Consider the following 18,011-nt stretch of genomic DNA (forward strand, 5'->3'; position numbering starts at 1 on the left):
ACATTACAACTCCTTCTGCTATGTTTCATTCCATTGACAGAAAAAGCCTACTTACCAGAATTTTTGTCGTATAAGCACTGTTGATAGCAATTGCATTAACCAGCAAATCAAGGGTTTTGGCAGGTACCGAATCTGGGTCGGGGATCTCTTTGTAGTGGACATCACCAACGTAGGCTTGGACGACCGTCATCCGGTTGGTTGTTAACGTCCCTGTTTTGTCGGAGCAGATGGCTGTAGCATTACCCATAGTTTCACAAGCATCTAAGTGGCGGACCAGATTGTTATCCTTCATCATTTTCTGAGAAAAAGCAAAATAAAAAACCTTCAAGATTTGCTTTGACAGATTTTTAACATCAGTTATAAAAAGCAAAAAAGCATGTATTTGGTCTTGTTCATGAGAACATAATGCTCACTAAACTAGAACTTTAATCGGAGCCAATAACCCAAGCCCTAGTTACAGACAACCAAGCGGTGACCATCCCTGAAATAATTTTGCCTTTGATAAACCGGTATAGTTCCATCATTTTTTGCAGTATATATACATTTTAAGGAATAGCTAGAACAGCAAAGATTAGCTAAAGAAGCCGAAGATAACAGGATTTTTTTTGAAGTATATTTATAGCAAATATTAGACTTCTTTTTAATACTCTTTACAATGCCGGGATGTTATCTTCTATCACATAGAGGGACTATATATGTCTTCTATCACATAGAGGGACTATACATTTTGGGAAAGAAAGAAAGAAATAAACTAACAAACGAAACCACTCCCCACTAAACAAAAAAACCCCACACCCACAAAACCCCACCAGAGTACTCCATTCCACAGTGCACATTTTTCACAAGATGCACAGTCATCCTGGAAATATATGTTATCCTTGTTTATATGTTTTCAATATTAAAAAATTTCTGTGCCCAATCACCTGACCCTTACTTTCAGACACTGTCTTGTACTCACAGGGCACAGTATCACCACTTGTACACAAAGCTGTGTTGCAGTTTGATACTGCAAATATGGATACGCATGTGTCGGATGAAGGACACATGGAGAACAGGAGAATATTTTAAAAGCAGTTACGGTCTTTATTAGCAAAAACCCATGCTTGAGATGCGCTCTTTTTTCCTAATAATAATGAAGTTTGGCTACATGTAAATCAAGCTATTCCTTCCTAATGTTCGTATGTTCATTTGTTTCCACGTTAAAGGGAAATAAACTTTACAAAATCTTCATCTAAGATTCCCAGAATGTTTAAATAAGGCCCACCTGACTAAATCGCTAAAACACTCTGAGAAAACATCTAGAAAGATAAACGAGTAATCCACAAGTCCAGGATTTTAATCCTCTTTAATTTCCTAATAGAATCATTTACACTGGCTACAAATAACTGCAGCTGCATTTAAGAAAAGTACATGAAAGCTCCAGTGAAACTCTGATGCCCTTGAAAAGTGTTCCTGAAGACTTTAAATCCATGTCAAAACTTTGTACTGTTGCACAAGAAAATGTGAAGACAAAGTTATTCTACTGGACTATTCTCATAGTGAATTCTGCTCAATAAATTCCTGGTAACCTTGCAAACTAAGTAGGTATTTCTATTGTTCGATATTCCTGCACTGTGTAGTTTTAAAGATATGTATTAGAATCCCTCTGTATTTGTGTTTTTGTCAGAAATACTCTCAATATAAAGCAAAGTTTCACTTTAAAGAAATATCACTGTCATTAACATTTTGTGTATGTTAATTTACAGGCCAACTTTCATCACAGCTGATAAAACCTGAAGAATACCTTACTAGCAAACTCAACTGAACTGCATTTTTCTCCCACAGTTATTTTTAATGTTTCTTACCTTTACAGAATAAGCCAGAGAAATAGTGACAGCAAGTGGAAGTCCCTCAGGAACAGCAACCACAAGTACAGTAACACCAATAATGAAGAATTTAACAAAATACTGAACATAGACAGGAGTGCACTCAGGCAACCACTGTTTCTTGTTGACCACAAATGTGTCGATGGCAAAATATAGTACCAAAATGATTACAGTGATGGCAGACATCACCAAACCTGAAAACAGAAATAATCAATTACTATAAAACAAAGCACAATTAAAAACATGTGCAGTTAGAAATTTGCATTTGAATTTGATATGAAATTATTTTCTTATTCTACATGACATTTTTCTCCAGTACCAATAATGATAATGATAAATTTTACAATGTAGAAAAAACATTCCTATAATACATTTACAACAGCCATACATTCACTGGATTCTACAGAACAGACGAATCATACTACATTAATTTTTAAGCACCATCTAACTGCTGCCTTTAAAACTTCTCAGTCAGTCTAGTTCAACACGAGTTCCGCTGTTGCTTAAGCTAAGTTTTCTCAATTTAGTACATTATTTTGCCTGGTACAACATTTATCTGTCCTTTTAACCTCCACCTTTTACAAATTACTAGTCTATTCATATTGAAACACTCATCTTTCTTTTAAATAAGCGTATCTTAAGAGGCTTGAGAAAAGGAGTCTCCTCTAGTTTATGTTGCTGTATAAAATATTTTAGAAAAGCCCTACCGATGTGTCTGGCTCAATACAATGAGGCAATACTGCAGGATCGTCCACAGAACAGTTTTTAATTGTTTTTCTTGAAAATGTGATAAATACCAGTGTTTCCAAGGTTTCCCCTTTCAAAGGGACATATGCAAACAGTGCATATTTTTATGAGGAGAGGCTCAAAAGTGGTACAACACTGACAGTATAGCACAAGAGACACTAATAGATATTTCACAGAATTCACAAAAGATCCCAGGGACTTCATATGCTCTCCCCATGACACAGGCTTTGCTAAGATAGCACTCCTCCACAATTTTGTTCCTGGATTTGAGTATACAGATAAAAACTCCATTAGAACATCTGTTTTGCCTTGCTATGATTACTCCTCTTTGGCAGGTTTCTATGAAGCAGTTAAGCCTGCATTTCAAAATAAATTAACTTCTCTCTAATGAGATCATACTCATGATCATGAAGGGGAATACTGTGAATTTCATGTCTTGACTAAAGTTAAAAAAAACGTTGGTAAGCTGAAGGATGCTAAGGTTGACAGGAAACAGATGAGACAGGGAGACCGCTAAATGCCAGAGGATAAAGGAAAACCCATTAAAATATTGTACAGGCAAATACTCATGACAACGCAAGACATCCCCATAGATTGCCCAATGACAAAGAAAAACCAAATGAGGCAATGATTAATTAATTTAATTCATATTACTTGCCACATTATGGTAAGAAATCCCTATACAATTACTTTAAAAGTGATATTCACATGCCTGCCAAAATACCAAAGACAGTAATAATCAGAAAGCAATGTAGAAAGGTACTTAATCTAAGAAACTAATCATCATGAGAAATGAAGTGTTTTTGTATCAACGCATACTGTTGTACAACTAGCAACAAAGCACAGAAGCTTGAGGAATATGAAACTGGGCAAAGCATGAAATTAAAGAGACGCTAACCATAGATTCCGAGTCATGCACTGTTCAGGCAAAGAAACAGAAGTGGCATCGTGGGATTATGTGATCAACTAAGTGTAATGAACTTCAAAAGGAATGAGAAGGAATGGCAGGGGTAAAAATCAGACTGGTAAAGAAGGATAAAGGAGATTGAACAGAGGTGAAGTTAGGAATCTGTTGTAGGGCCTCAGTCAAGGATCTGGATAGAGATCAACACCTCTTTAATACCACTAGAAAAATGAACCTAATGAACATTATGTCATCATGAAAGATTTTCACTTTCTACCGACATGTTGGAGAAGAAGTGCTACTTGTAACAGTAGGGACCAGATGGGGCTGGATACAGGAGTCAACAGATGTGTCATATTTGGGTAGAAGGCAGGAACATGGATATTAAGAGAGAGCAGAATGATTTCAGAATCCATAAGAGGGAAATACTGTGTGAGTGATATTTTGAGATGATATTAGAGATTCTGAAACTGCGTACTCGGAAGTTCTAAGGGGAGAGGAAATTAAATATGTAATTACTGCACTTGGGAATAATGCCTATGAGAAAAGCTACATTTCATTTTGATTCAAATATTCATTACAATCCAAGTTGCCCAGAGCTTCCAGTTTCTTGACAGTCAAAGCTGAGTTTTAGAAGAATAAAAGATCTTCAATACCACATACTATCCTTGGAACAGTATTATGATGACCTATTTCTAAACATTGCAGTAAAAAAGGCCTCTCCCTTTTAAGAATAATTTGTTTTAAAACCTTTTGTTGCTAGTATAACACACTGCTAGTCGGTCGGTTATCCAGTCATACCTGCTTTGCCTATCTGGACTGCCAGCTTGGTCAGCTTTCCCTGAAGAACAGATTTTTCTTTCTTGTGCATGTTGGATTTCTTCTTGTCTTTGTCATCTCCCTCTCCCCCTTCCGCACTCTTCAGTGGCTGCATCTCCATGGCAGCAGCCCCATCCTGCTGCTTGGCTAGTAACGCAGAAGAAAACTGTTACTCCAAAACTATTCTTCATTCTTTTTATCTTAGCGTCGATACTTACTGAATTCAACCAGCAACACCCGTGGCAGGGGCTGATTGCAACACAGATTGTAACTACGCACAGAATTACACTTCACTCCCATGGCAGGCAGATGCCCCCAGGAGACCCAGTGGGGCTCTGCAGGGGCACAAGCGTACAAGCATACCCACGTGCACTCGTACATATGGGGATATGTAATGCGCTGTTCATCAAGTACCACGAAAACCACTGATTTTTTTTTTTAAACTGCCAGTGACATTGTGTTATACACACATATATCACTTAATGTCTTGCAAATTACTTGGCAAGCAACAGTACATCAGTAGTGCAGGATTTCCTAGAACAGCAGATCTCAAATGCTTTGGCAAACAGACGGTCTATACATCTCTAAATTTTGGTATGTCTCATCGATTACAATGCACCCTTATAATCATACCTTTAATGAAAACATTTTAAAGGCAACATGGTTCCACAGATGATCCGTGCACCACTTGACTGCACGGGCACCTGAGCGACCAGTGGACCACCCTTTGCAAACCACTATTCTAGGTAATACCAGACTTAAAAAGTTTCCTTAGCATCCAGCGTTCAAGTAACTTCACCATCAGGTCAGATGGTGATACCATCATCATTCTCCCATAAAAAGCACACATAACGTAAAGGCTAAACCATCCTTTCTTGAAAGAATGCTAATCCTAACATAAGGAAACTTTATTTTAGTATCAAAGAGAAAGACATGTTTTTTAAAAGCAATGACATTCCAGTTTATGTATGGGTATGTGTCTGTTTTGTATTGAACACAGACATAAGTAAATTAAATAGAATGAGATGAAACAGCTTTGCTTTGACATTCGTGAACAGATTGTACAAAACCATGCTTATTTGACCTGGAAATCTAATTCGTCTATCTAATCTTAACACGTATTCATTTAATATCATTTTATTTAGCAGTTTTGTACCATTAACAACTGTGTTTATTCAGTTTCTGATCCACCACCTTTGCAATCTTTAGAATTATCTGAGAAGAGAAAGCTACAGTTTAATTGACTTATTTGGCATAACCCAAAGAACTCGTGATAGCTGTGTCTCATATAATAAAAAGGGAACCATGACTTTGCTTCAGAGAAAGCAAAACATTTACTTCCATTTCTTCCTGAGAGCGTACATTAAATAAGAAACTCCTAAGATTCTTAATCTTCCTGTTATTTATCCTTATAATACACTTCTACATTATTAAATAACCTCCTGGCTTTAAAGTTTCTTTTTGTTATTGCTTTACCTTCTCCCTGCAAATGACAATATGTCCGTACAAAGCCATTAAACACCAAAGATGACGAGACATACCAAAAACACGGTTGGAAATTCACTAACAATACATAGCATACATAACTTGCACAAGAAAAATGAATTCAAATTAACTTTGTGACATGAAAGTATCATCCATAAATAGCTTATTAGAAATACTGATCTTGTCTTATCCTAAATAACTGATACATCAAAATTCTGGAAGTTACAATTTCTTTGGCAGGTTTTTTGTGGGGTTTGGTCATTTGGGGTTTTTTAACATTCTGTTTGAACAGTAGGGCCATTTTTACACGCAGGCACAAACCACAGATTTTCACTTCATTTTTTAACAGAATTTAACTACATGCTAAAAATAAAATCCACAACCTCCTTAATATGAAAGAAGATTACCTTTGTTCTGGCTGTTCTCCATATTCCCATCCTGCATTTTGCCTATATGATGAAAAATTTCAACAGACAACAGACAGTAAACAATCTTCACCCAAGACAGAACATGAAAATGGGAATTTAAATAAAAAGGGCAGACAAAAGTAATGATCATGTTACAGAGACTTATTTATGATCAGTAGCCATTGCTATCGCATGTTTACTTAGAAGCATGGACAACTTAGCTGGGCACATTCAAGGAACTGCAGTCAAGTTCAATGTTGTAACATGTAAAATACTAAATATTTTTGAGCAAATCACAGAAATTAAGAGGGTGAAACTAATAAAAATAATCCCATGGAAAGCAGAATTTGAATAATATTCCTGAACTGAAATTTCAGAGAGGTGGAACTTAAAAAAAACCACAGGTATAATTTTGGCACACACCAGTATAGAGCATGACTTTCTTAATGTATTCCAGAATTAAATTCATTATTTTAGTAAATTAGGACAAAATATAAACAATAGTCTTAATAAATAAATAAAAATGTAAATCAGGTATGATTTTAAAATTACATCTTCCTCAATTGGTTGTATTAATTAGCAACCTACTCCTGTAAATACAAGTGCCGAGTGATCATCCTATATTCAGATTTACCCTAAAGAAAGATTTGCCAAGTGTATCTGTAACTTCCAATTTAGTATTTTGGCTACCATACCAAAGTCCTTATTTGTTTTTTTAAACTGACAATATACCATTTGAAAGTGGTATGAAATAAAAATGGCAAAATACAAATTAGAGTGTACAAAACTTTGGTATTCAGAATAACCAGTAAACAATTCCAAATGTGTTCAAAATTTCTTGGCGGGATGCCTTTTGAAACTTTCACAGTGATATATGGATTTATCTTACAGAAAAGACTACTTGACTTCTATAAATATTACATGCAGAATGGATGACCTGCTCTTTTTGTAGTTATGTATAATGCACAATAAAAAAATAATGCTAAGGAAAATTAATAGTTAGAACACCTTCACAGGATTTTTGACACATTCTAATAAGAAATGTATCATTAGATAAATATGACATAAAAAAATATGACAGCAGTTAAGTCCTGCTCTTCCGACTTCCTGCAATAATACAGCTGGTACTGACAGGCACAATAAAGCAACAGAATTTATGCTTCAATACGTGTATTAATTTTTTCACTCTATGCTGTGAATAAATAGTAGCAAAATTAAAAGGCTAAGGTGCATTTCTTGCATGTTTGTATTTTCAGTAATGGGGAGATCACTAAAAACTTCCCTCTCAAAAAGAGCAAAAATGGCCAAATGAGTCATAAATGTATCCCTATAACTTTTCACGCCATACTAATAGGCTACAGGCACTGAGAAATTCAGAAGCATAGAATTACAGTAAAGGAAAGGATGTTTTGCACATACAATCATCTCAGTACTCCGATGGATTAATAAAGTATGCTGAAGGAAACCATTTAGCATCAACTGCTTGTCTGTGTTTCTAACTCTCTTCCCACCCTGGCTATAACGTGACTTTTAAAAAGGCGGTATCTATCTTCCAAGACTTACGTTTTGCCATGAGACACGAACCTATGAACCTGAACAAAACCAAAGTTCATTTTCTCTGTGAAACCTGCTTAAAAATTTTTGCATACAGTGCACAGTTGAACTTGCTATCTGCCTAACGGCTCTTTTTCTTAGAATGGTTTTTAATAAAGTTAGCGTAAGACAAAACACATCGCTAGAGATTCTGAGTTCTGGCTAGAGGACAAAGCCTTCCTTAAGAACTGGAAAACATTAATTTAGAGCAGACAGTCTGCTCTATGTCCTGCTCTATAGTTCCTTTTTCAGAATACAATTCAAAACCTTCAAGCAGTATAACTGAAGATTGTTCAACTTAAAAAAAAAAACCCCAACCCATGACTTTCATAACTGGCAAACACAAAATACACTGGTTTTCTATGTAAATCAAAGTATTTAACTTTATGATATGTATTTGCTATTTAATAGGGGTATCATAATTGATGTCATTACACGAACAATTCATCTACCCTGGCTACCTAAAAATACCAGTACACAGAATGGACAATTGTTAATAACAATGTAAACTTAAGTATTTAAGAAATATATTCTTAACCTCAGCAGCTACTGCACTTAGGTTATTGAGGGATGGGGGGAGTCATCACAGCTAGCTATATTCCAATCGTTTAGATAGAGTAACAAAGAAAAGGTAATTTAGGTAACTATGATAAAGAAAAGACTGCTGTAAAGGATTTATTTCCTCCTGTTCCAAATAATTTTAAGCCTGCACTTGGCTATAAATCATGAACAAAGAAAGAAATTATGAAAGAAATTAAGATGATAGAATCACTACTGCTGAGAAATCCTTTCTCCTTGCAGTTAGTGCTAGGACCAGAAATACTGTCCCATCTTTCTGACTTCTGTGCATTGTTTAGAACCATTAACAGGATGACTATTTATTAATATTTTGATAATATTTTTATATATAAGTCTTCAAAAATATGATATATTTTTACATAAATTTCCAATTTTTTTCTTCTTTTCTTTTTGGAAATAAGTAAGTAAAAGGAACAATGTTTGGGCCCTGAAATCCGGAGGAATTAATCTGAGTTTATTTTTACCACTTTGTTAAGCAAGGATGAAAAATCAGAAGGTTTAGAAAAGAAGACAGAGCCTCCTAACTTGAGTTGTATTCTGCAGTTGCTTTGAAGGTTTTGAATTTGAATATAAAATATTTTTCATGTTGCCTTTGGCTTATTAAAGTTTCTGTCTTTTGGAACATACCCACATTACTGCCAAAGTTCTTACTCCAAAATCCAGTTACTTCCTCAAATAAACTTTCCAAGAAAGATTCCCCTTTACCTCCCCCAGCCCTTTTTGAAGAGTCAGTCGGACAGATTAACAAAGACCCATCGCTGGCGTTAGAAGTTATTTGGTCATCGGAGGAATTGCTTGGAATCAGCTAAAGAAGCTAATTGAGTTATGTTCTCATGTGCTGTGATGGAGCAAAAAATGTAAAATACCCTACTGATTTTCCAAAATGTCTCATCTTGCAACTAGAAATGAGTTGCTGCCCTCTTATGCCAAGTCTGTTATATTCTGCAGCTAGTAAGAACAGCCACACATTGCAAATCTATATTTAAGGGGAAAAGTGACGTCAAACATATCTGAAGTGAATCATTAGGAATTCTTTCACGCAGTGTGATATCAGAGCCAATGCCTTAGTAAAACACAGGTTAACCACAAAAGAATAAATCTGATTACTCTGTGTCACACAGGAAGTTTTAGGTAATTCTTCTATGCACTCACTAAACAACTTCACTTACAATTAAGAAAATACTTTTAAATACATTAAAAGTATTCCATCAAGGACCTGGACGTGTTGGTTGACAGCCGGCTGAATATGAGCCAGCAGTGTGCCCAGGTGGCCAAGAAAGCCAATGGCATCCTGGCTTGTATCAAAGATAGCGTGGCCAGCAGGACTAGGGCAGCGATCGTGCCCCTGTACTCGGCACTGGTGAGGCCGCACCTCGAATGCTGTGTTCAGTGTTGGGCCTGTCACCACAAGAGAGACACTGAGGGGCTGGAGCGTGTCCAGAGAAGGGCAACGGAGCTGGGGAAGGGTCTGGAGCACAAGGCTGATGGGGAGCGGCTGAGGGACCTGGGGTTGTTCAGCCTGGAGAAAAGGAGGCTGAGGGGAGACCTCATCGCTCTCTACAGCTGCCTGAAAGGAGGGTGTAGAGAAGTGGGGTCGGTCTCTTCTCCCAGGCAACAAGTGACAGGACGAGAGGAAACGGCCTCAAGTTGTGCCAGGGGAGGTTTAGACTGGAGATTAGGAAATTTTACTTCACTGAAAGGGTTGTCAAGCATTGGACCAGGCTGCGCAGGGAAGTGGTGGAGTCCCCATCCCTGGAGGTATTTAAAAGCCGTTTGGATGAGGTGCTTAGGGACATGGTGTAGTGGTGGGCTTGGCTGTGCTAGGTTTACGGTTGGACTTGATGATCTTAAAGGTCTTTTCCAACCTGTGCGATTCTGTGATTCTGTGAAAACTGTAAATTGCTTTGCAGGAATTGAACATAGTGTACTACGCCAGAACTGACAGAATTAACAGTAGATGTAAAGTATTTCAGCTGAGACATTTCTCTGAGTCTGGTATGGTGTTTCTATAGCAGGATATAATTTTAAGTAACAAATTCTCTGAGTACCAAACGCCAAAAGAAACCCAACAACCCAACATGGAAATCCTGATTTAGGAATCGGGTAGTGCTCTACTGGACATTGCTAAGCACTCCTTTCTCTAAGGAAATCAAATTTGGGGTAAACAACCTGTAAACAGTGATTGGTGCTTCCCATATTTTCTTTAAAAAAAAATTATTTTCTAAATACAATACTTCAAAATGAGATTAATTTTCATGAATTACTACCTCTCTGTAAAATTTTCTGATCTGCTCATAACCTTAACTTGTAACCTTTTAAAAACTGAATATATTGTCCATAGTTTTAACAGAGAGACCATCAAACAATTATGTATTTTAATCTCAACTACTAGAACCCAACAGAATGTATATATATAACTGATATCAAATATTTAAAAATTAACTGAAAAATTAAATATATAATTTATGTTCCTTCGATACAGCAGATAACAAACAGGCTGTGTCACAAACCTGTATGAATTTATCGCTATAAGCTCACTGACTGAAAACAAAATACTGCTTTGCGTCAAATGTATATTGACAACTAAGACAGTAACAATATTTTATTTGAAATGGTAATGAGTTGATTTTCAAGTGACAAGCAATAGCATTTCCTGCGCTAAGTACTTATTCAAGTATGTAACATTTTTTCCTTATTTGAAGGTATTTTCTACACAGAGGTCCCAGACTTCAGGTAAAAATGCTTGTTTCCAGTCACATCCCAGGGAGAATTCTCAGACATTATTGAAAAAATTCATTTCACCCAGACCAAAAAAATATCTACATGAACTTGCTCTCCTTGCTTTAGAACTTTTTTTTTCCTTCCTTCCTCCCCTCCAAAACGTATCTACGTTTTAAGTATTCTCTAACTCATCGCCACTGCTGACTAGAAGAATGTATAGTGTAAGCAGAAATCAGACTTTGGCCATTTCCCAGACAATTTCAAAGCACTCGCATCTAACTCTACTTGCCAAGTCCCAGTTCTCCTCTGAACACAATGTCAGATAAGCTGAACTGTGGGACGTATCTCCTTTCCACGTTGATCAAAGATCTGCAGAATTAATTCAACCGCCTCACCTCAGAAGAATTAAAAGCAAAACCATATTCATTCAGCTGCACAAAAAATTGACGTCTACACTTTGTGCACTGAAAAGAATTGAGTATGTGTCTCAAATCCAAGATAAACAGGGACAGTAACTATTGCTTCTGATGGGAGGGAAGATGATGGAAAATCACATACATACTTAAGACACTGATCTAATATCCCTTGGAACTCAATTTCCATATTAAGTTCAGGCATTAAGACCAAACACAACAGATATTTACCAGGCAACTAAAACTTGCTAACAGAGGGACCAGGTTAGACCAATTTAGGATTCCTTTCTGCAGCTTGCTGAGCAGTGGTTCTCACCCAGCAAAGCGCTGAAGCAGATGCTTAACTTAGTACTCAGCAACTTGCAGGACTGAGCATAAATGTAATACTGCAGTCTCCAGTGGGACTGGAGGAGGATATCTGGTACGACTTTTTTGTATGCATATGTCTGTTTTACACACAACAGAGTAGAATAACAGAGCACAAAGAATGGAGAATGAAATAGTCGGCATTAATTTCCTGCTTCTAGCTCTCTAAGGAATCTGTAACTGGGGTGTTGGAACCAGGATGATATAGGTACCTGTCACGCAGGGAGATGTAGGGATCGTAAATCCTAGTTTTCCAGCAAACTTAGAATGTGCAGGAGTAAAATTTTAAATCTGGTTATATGTTTCTTCTAAATTATAATAAAATTATTTAAAAATAGGCTCAAAGATTTCCTATGTCATTGCTTTAAATAAAATATTACACTAGTAAATCTTAGTACTTGTTTAGTACTTGGTATTGCTATGTCAGAAACTCTAGTTTCAAATGCATAATGCAACAACCACTGACCTGCATGGAAAAAACTTTCTATCACCAACACGATGAAAAGTAGCATTACTTTTGTCAGTATTATTGGTGCTGTACAAGAGGGAAAGTTTTCTATGGCAAATAAAGACTAATGTGTCTGATTATCAGAAAAATACAGCTGATGCCTAGGCTAATATTGACCCATTCCATTTAATACTGGTATTAGACTGTTAGAAGCGAGACTGAAATATCTGCATGCTAAAAAGTGGGGTCAAGAATCTGTACTAAGAGACAGTCAAAATTGACCACAGTAATCTTTTTTTTTCTTTTTAGTAAAATCCAGGCAGGTTCATTAGATGATCACTATCTAAGGGCATACACAAATACCCACAAATATAACTTTTCAGTCAGTCTCTTCCAAAACAGATGCTCAAAGCAGCAAAAGTTATTCCTAAAGCACTGTTAGTTGAAATTGAGCCAGATTCCTGACCCCAGAACTGTTTCTCAGAACTACATGAAGACTGTATGAATACTTATGAGAGTGCCACATCAGAAGAAAAGAAGATCTAATCCATTTATCGCGGTGTTCTTCAGATCTATGCTGACAAACGTGTAAAGAAGTTTTACAATGAACATTCATGTAAAGGCAACTCAAAAGTTTTGAAACGAGCCTTACTTAACTGTTCCTTTTAATTGCAGTTTTACTTGCAAATAGATCATAATTCCTACTTCTTCCTCTCCCGTGCTTAATTCTGTGTGAATGAAGTAAATAAGTCGCAGCATCTTTGTGGCATCTCTTATAAGCTACTGTAGAGTTTATGGAGTAGGATCTCTCAGAGGGTAACCACACGCACATACGACATCTGTGCAGTTCATAAAAGGAAGAGGAAATCTTATCTAGTCAGGAGAGAAATCCATCAAATAAAACAAGCTAGGTGTTCTTGACGTACCATTGACTAAGCTGGCATTTGCATTATCAGTGGCATTTGCACCTGCTGCACCATCTGTAGCTGAAGGAGGGTGGGAGGAGGGATGGGAAGAATCTACTGAATAATAATGGATAAAAAAACAATAAATAATAATAATAACAACAACATGAACAAATGCACATGACAAAACAAAAAACAGTTATGGAATACTATGCCTTTGTTTTCTCCAAAATCAATCTGTTTTAAATTAATTAACATAACGTTCAAAAGCAAAATGTCATTACAAAGGTGTTACAAAGTAAAACAAAACCTCATATATGGAATAATAATAATACTAATTAAATAAATAAATATGAAAGACATTTAACAAAGTTAACAGAGTTGGTGAGAACTGACTGTACACAGTACTATGTACATTGCTTTGGTCCTTTTATGTGTAATTTTATTTACTTTAATATAATGTTAGACAGATATTAAAATGGTTGAAATATTTCCCTTGAGTTACTGAATTTACACAGTGCATGGGTAGTTTTAAAATATGCAGCATAGTACATAGTATCTACAACATTACATATTTTGTATTTTATGTAATGTTGCATCTTATGATGTATTATTGCTGATACATCCCAGTCTAACACGGGCTCAATCTGTGTCCTGCCATAACCTAGTGAATAGGCACATTCATCTGAGTAGAAACTTTAAACTTTTCAATATTGTATGTGGAAATGGTAAACATAGTCTTGAGGAGAATAATGAGTTATTTTAAATCCAAATAATAGACATTACGTAATTGCCTGTTTTGTGGTGAAAGGAAAAAAATATCAGAAAAAAAATTCCTCTTTTTGTTTTCAGCAATCTTCTGCATATTAGAGAAACTGGTCAAGCAATCTTTCCTAACAGGAAGGTGAAAAACTTGAAGAAGGTTTTATTATTTTATTATGGTTTTTTATAGTAGAGTTCAGAAAATTAGTCTCTACAAAGAACAGGATTTAGGAGTTTTGTTTCTGTTGGTTAATTGTTCACAAGGGAACACAGAAGTCCTACAATGAATCCTCATCGAGACTCTTGCACTCCCTCAGTACTTGACCCATAGTGACTGTTTCACACTGTACTGGTTTGTTATTCAACAAAACTGGTCGCGTTTTATTTACAAATGGTAAATTGGGAGAAGAAAATAAACAGCATACAGGATTTAAACAACACACCCTGTGTACTACATTCATGAAAATTTCAATTGCAAATCTGATTACTGTGATGGTAATAACTTAAACTGTTTTGGTTACTCATGCTTATTTTTTATTCCATTTGGATACTCATACTAACCAGCACAGCATGAACCGCTAACAGCAAATCATGCAGTTCAACATTTAATATACTGTAATTTACTTCTGGAGAATAACTGATTACTCAAGCTTAACAGCAAGATTTGCAACACCTACAATGCGTGCACACTTAAATGTTTGCCACGAAAATCCTGTTGATTTGAAATTATTCTTTAATTTAACTGGTCAGATTCAAAGACAGTTATTTTAATCATTAGTTCAACCCTGATTTGCACCAAAGCTTGCTGGCCAAAAGCCTCATCCTTTCATTTGATGCGGTACAATTCTTACTCTACCTGGAAGCTGCTGTCCATCCTCCTGTTTCACACCTGTATGATGATTTTTACAAAACGTTAATGAACGATAAAAGCATACACCCACATAAGACTGAAGCAAGCATTTATGATTGGCAGGGTTTCAGAGAATTGCAGGTTTATATATGAGAGTACATTATTTGAGTTTGGGCCTCAATCTGCAACCAGCTCTGCCCAGGCACTCCTCCACGCTCGTGTTAGAAAATGTGAAGGACTTTTCTTGGTATTGTAGCTATATCCAATTAGATTCGGTGTCTGCATAAAAAGATCTTGCACACCTCGGTAAGCATCTCTGTCTCTGGGCAGTAAGCTACGACCACAGTGCAGTGCATTACTCTGCTACCTCAGATTTCCCTTGCCTGTCTTTCAAGGCCACGCACAATGAAACATGAGAGAATCGGCAGCGTCCCGAGCAAAATAACATACAGAGAAGGCCAACCCAGTTAAACAAAGGACCTCCGGGCAGACAGCTGACACCTTCAAACAGGTACTGAAGTTGCTCCTTCTCACCTACCATATCCTTAGACGCTGCCAAACCAGATGCTGCCAGATCTCAAAAGGTCTACGCCTAGGAGGCTTTCTCCTAATGATAGAAGATCAAACTCCAAGATATTGTTCAAAACTACTCTGACATGAAAGAGTTTTCCTGGGGAAGTTTTGGTCTTTCTCCTTTCAACGTTCCTAGAGCTTACCATGCCTAGCAGGTATTGTGTGTGTCTGTGTAGAAACGAAATGGTAAATATTTCATAAAGTCTTTCCTCAAGCAAAAAGGGATTTCCTCAGAGAAACATGGTGGTGTCAAGTGCAACCACTTGTTGAACACATTCAGAAATGAAAATTGTAGATCATGAAACCCATTTACATTTGGCCTTCCTAGCTGCAGCTTCAAATATAAAAGGATGGAAATGAAAAAAAGGTGGAATCACACTGCCTGACAGATCCCAAGTAACAGTTCAATAAAGCTATAACTACTCTTTTTTATTAATAGTGAAAACCACTAAAAAGAGTGGAAATGTCTAAAGAACCCCATAGTAATTGGCCCTTAATTATGTCTGAAAGATAAATATTCTTAGAACGAACTTGGGATGAAACTCTGAAAATAGACATGAACAATTTACAAGACCGTATGAACAAAAACTGGAAAGGACACACATTAAACCATGTTTCTGCTTAGCGTGCAACCCATACATTAGCAATGGATTATGACATCCCACTATAGTAAGGTGGAAAGTCTAAAGAGACTTCTTGATTTCATTAACTGATACAGGACATCAAAGTTAAACTCTCTGTTAACATGTACTGCTACTTTCTTCTCTTTTACTATTCTTAGTTTGACTCCTTAAGAAATCAAAATGCCTCTAAAGTCACTCACTGACATTAAACAACTGGGCTAGCAAACAGCCACATCTTATCTTTATTGTATTTTTGAAGCTCAAAGAAAGATGCTATTTCCATGGCCAAGTTGGTTGGGTTTTTTTTTTTCTGAAAAAAAAATTACATAGATGTAAATGCACAAGAACAAAACCTTAGCAAATTTTAGGTGAGTATGGATTTATGTGAAGAAGACACGGCAAAGGGAGTATGCCCGTGTATTCCCTTGCATTTAATTATGTACTGAGAGTCTGCAATTTCACACTGGAAAAACTTCTTGTTATCCAATGTATTTATTGGTTAACAGCTTTTGCTGTTTTTCTGTGTGACATGTAATGACAAAAGTGTATACCAAAAAAGGAAGTTTTAAAAATCGTATTTATTCATCAAGAATGCAGGAGAGCTCTGGCTACACAAATCCCAAGAGCTTTCTTCGGAGCATCCTTACGTGTTGTGAAATTTACCTTTCTTATCTTTCTTTTCTTCTTCTTCTCCTCCAGCACCTAGCAGAGTAAAGATGATGCCTGTCTGAGAATTCACACCCACAGCAGTTACAAGCATTCGTCCAGAGCCTTCCATGACATGAGTACCTGAAAACATGCAATATAAGTTATATATAACTAAAAAAATAAAAAGAACAACTATTAAATATTTTATGCAAGTCTTTTACTATAGTACTGAGAGAGGTTTGTTACACTTTAAAAATCTATATTGAGGCCAATATAATTACATACCAAAAATAATCGCTATTGTTGTATATTATTCTCAGCCAAGAATGGATGCTTAATTGCAAATCTTAGGCTGCACATCCATTAACCACACACATTAGATTCCCTTTTTAAAAGAAATGTCACTAACCAAGTTTACATAATCTTGCAAGATAATAGTTTAGCTTCACACAGTTAATTCTTGTAACTTTTACAAGTATACTATCAGATAAATGAAGTCAAAATACGTGTGCAATTTCTCTCATCTTTCTTAGTTACAGTTGATTTACAGGCATAGAAAAAATATTTTTGAAGACAATTTCACATCTTCCAACTTGAAAAATCAATATGGAGAAAAATCTTCCAGGGGATATTTAATTAAATCAAGAGATTCCCAAACAGCAAGAAGAATCTGACATACACTTGAAAACAAATTCAGCATGTACAGAGATTTCTATTACTCTAAAACAAATCAAAATGTACATTAAGTTTTTCTGAGAAGGATAATTTAACTAGGTAATTATATCATTATATTAAATAAATTCCTTTTGAGAAATATTTCATGCTTTATTGTATAGAAATTGTTTATTTACAGCTCTTATTCCTATACTGAACCAAATGTTAGGTGCATCTAAGATCATAGCCTCTTAGAAACCTTTTGCTATGAGTTGTGGAAACACAAACAAATAGAAATTCCTAGAGACAACTGAAAGTATTCTGATTTGCATTTTGGAAAAATTCGTAACAGAGGATGTGCAAAAAATCAGTCTACGCAATTGCACACTGGCTATTTCTAAAAAAAAAGTTTGAAATTGAAGAACAACCTGTTGTTATGACATGTATTTAAGGCCAGTTAATAAAAGCTTATTAAAACAACCTGTCATTGAAGCATAGGAACAAATGTGCCAAGGATGGTATCACATTGTGACTAATTTGCCATTTCATATGGTGAGAAAGTTTTAATCTAAACCCTTCATTATTGAAGTAATATGTAAAATGTTTGAAGAAAGATATCCTTAGTAGGTAGTGAATTTTAAAAGATATA

At 36.0% G+C, this 18,011-nt stretch overlaps 1 protein-coding gene across 1 annotated transcript in view; it reads right to left on the bottom strand.

Moving 5' to 3' along the window:
* The window catches only part of ATP2B2 (ATPase plasma membrane Ca2+ transporting 2), a 440,022-nt gene that overhangs the window by 78,027 nt on the left and 343,984 nt on the right, over positions 1–18,011 (bottom strand). The window contains exons 8-14 of the mRNA XM_072875775.1: positions 16,724–16,849; positions 14,871–14,903; positions 13,274–13,369; positions 6,228–6,269; positions 4,318–4,482; positions 1,845–2,059; positions 56–298 (exon numbers count right to left, since the gene is read on the bottom strand). Coding sequence (XP_072731876.1) covers positions 56–298; positions 1,845–2,059; positions 4,318–4,482; positions 6,228–6,269; positions 13,274–13,369; positions 14,871–14,903; positions 16,724–16,849 — 920 coding nt within the window. The remainder of the gene's footprint in view (positions 1–55; positions 299–1,844; positions 2,060–4,317; positions 4,483–6,227; positions 6,270–13,273; positions 13,370–14,870; positions 14,904–16,723; positions 16,850–18,011) is intronic.

This window comes from Ciconia boyciana, chromosome 11 (genome assembly GCF_034638445.1).
Source record: "Ciconia boyciana chromosome 11, ASM3463844v1, whole genome shotgun sequence".
In the NCBI taxonomy this organism is placed as follows: domain Eukaryota; kingdom Metazoa; phylum Chordata; class Aves; order Ciconiiformes; family Ciconiidae; genus Ciconia; species Ciconia boyciana.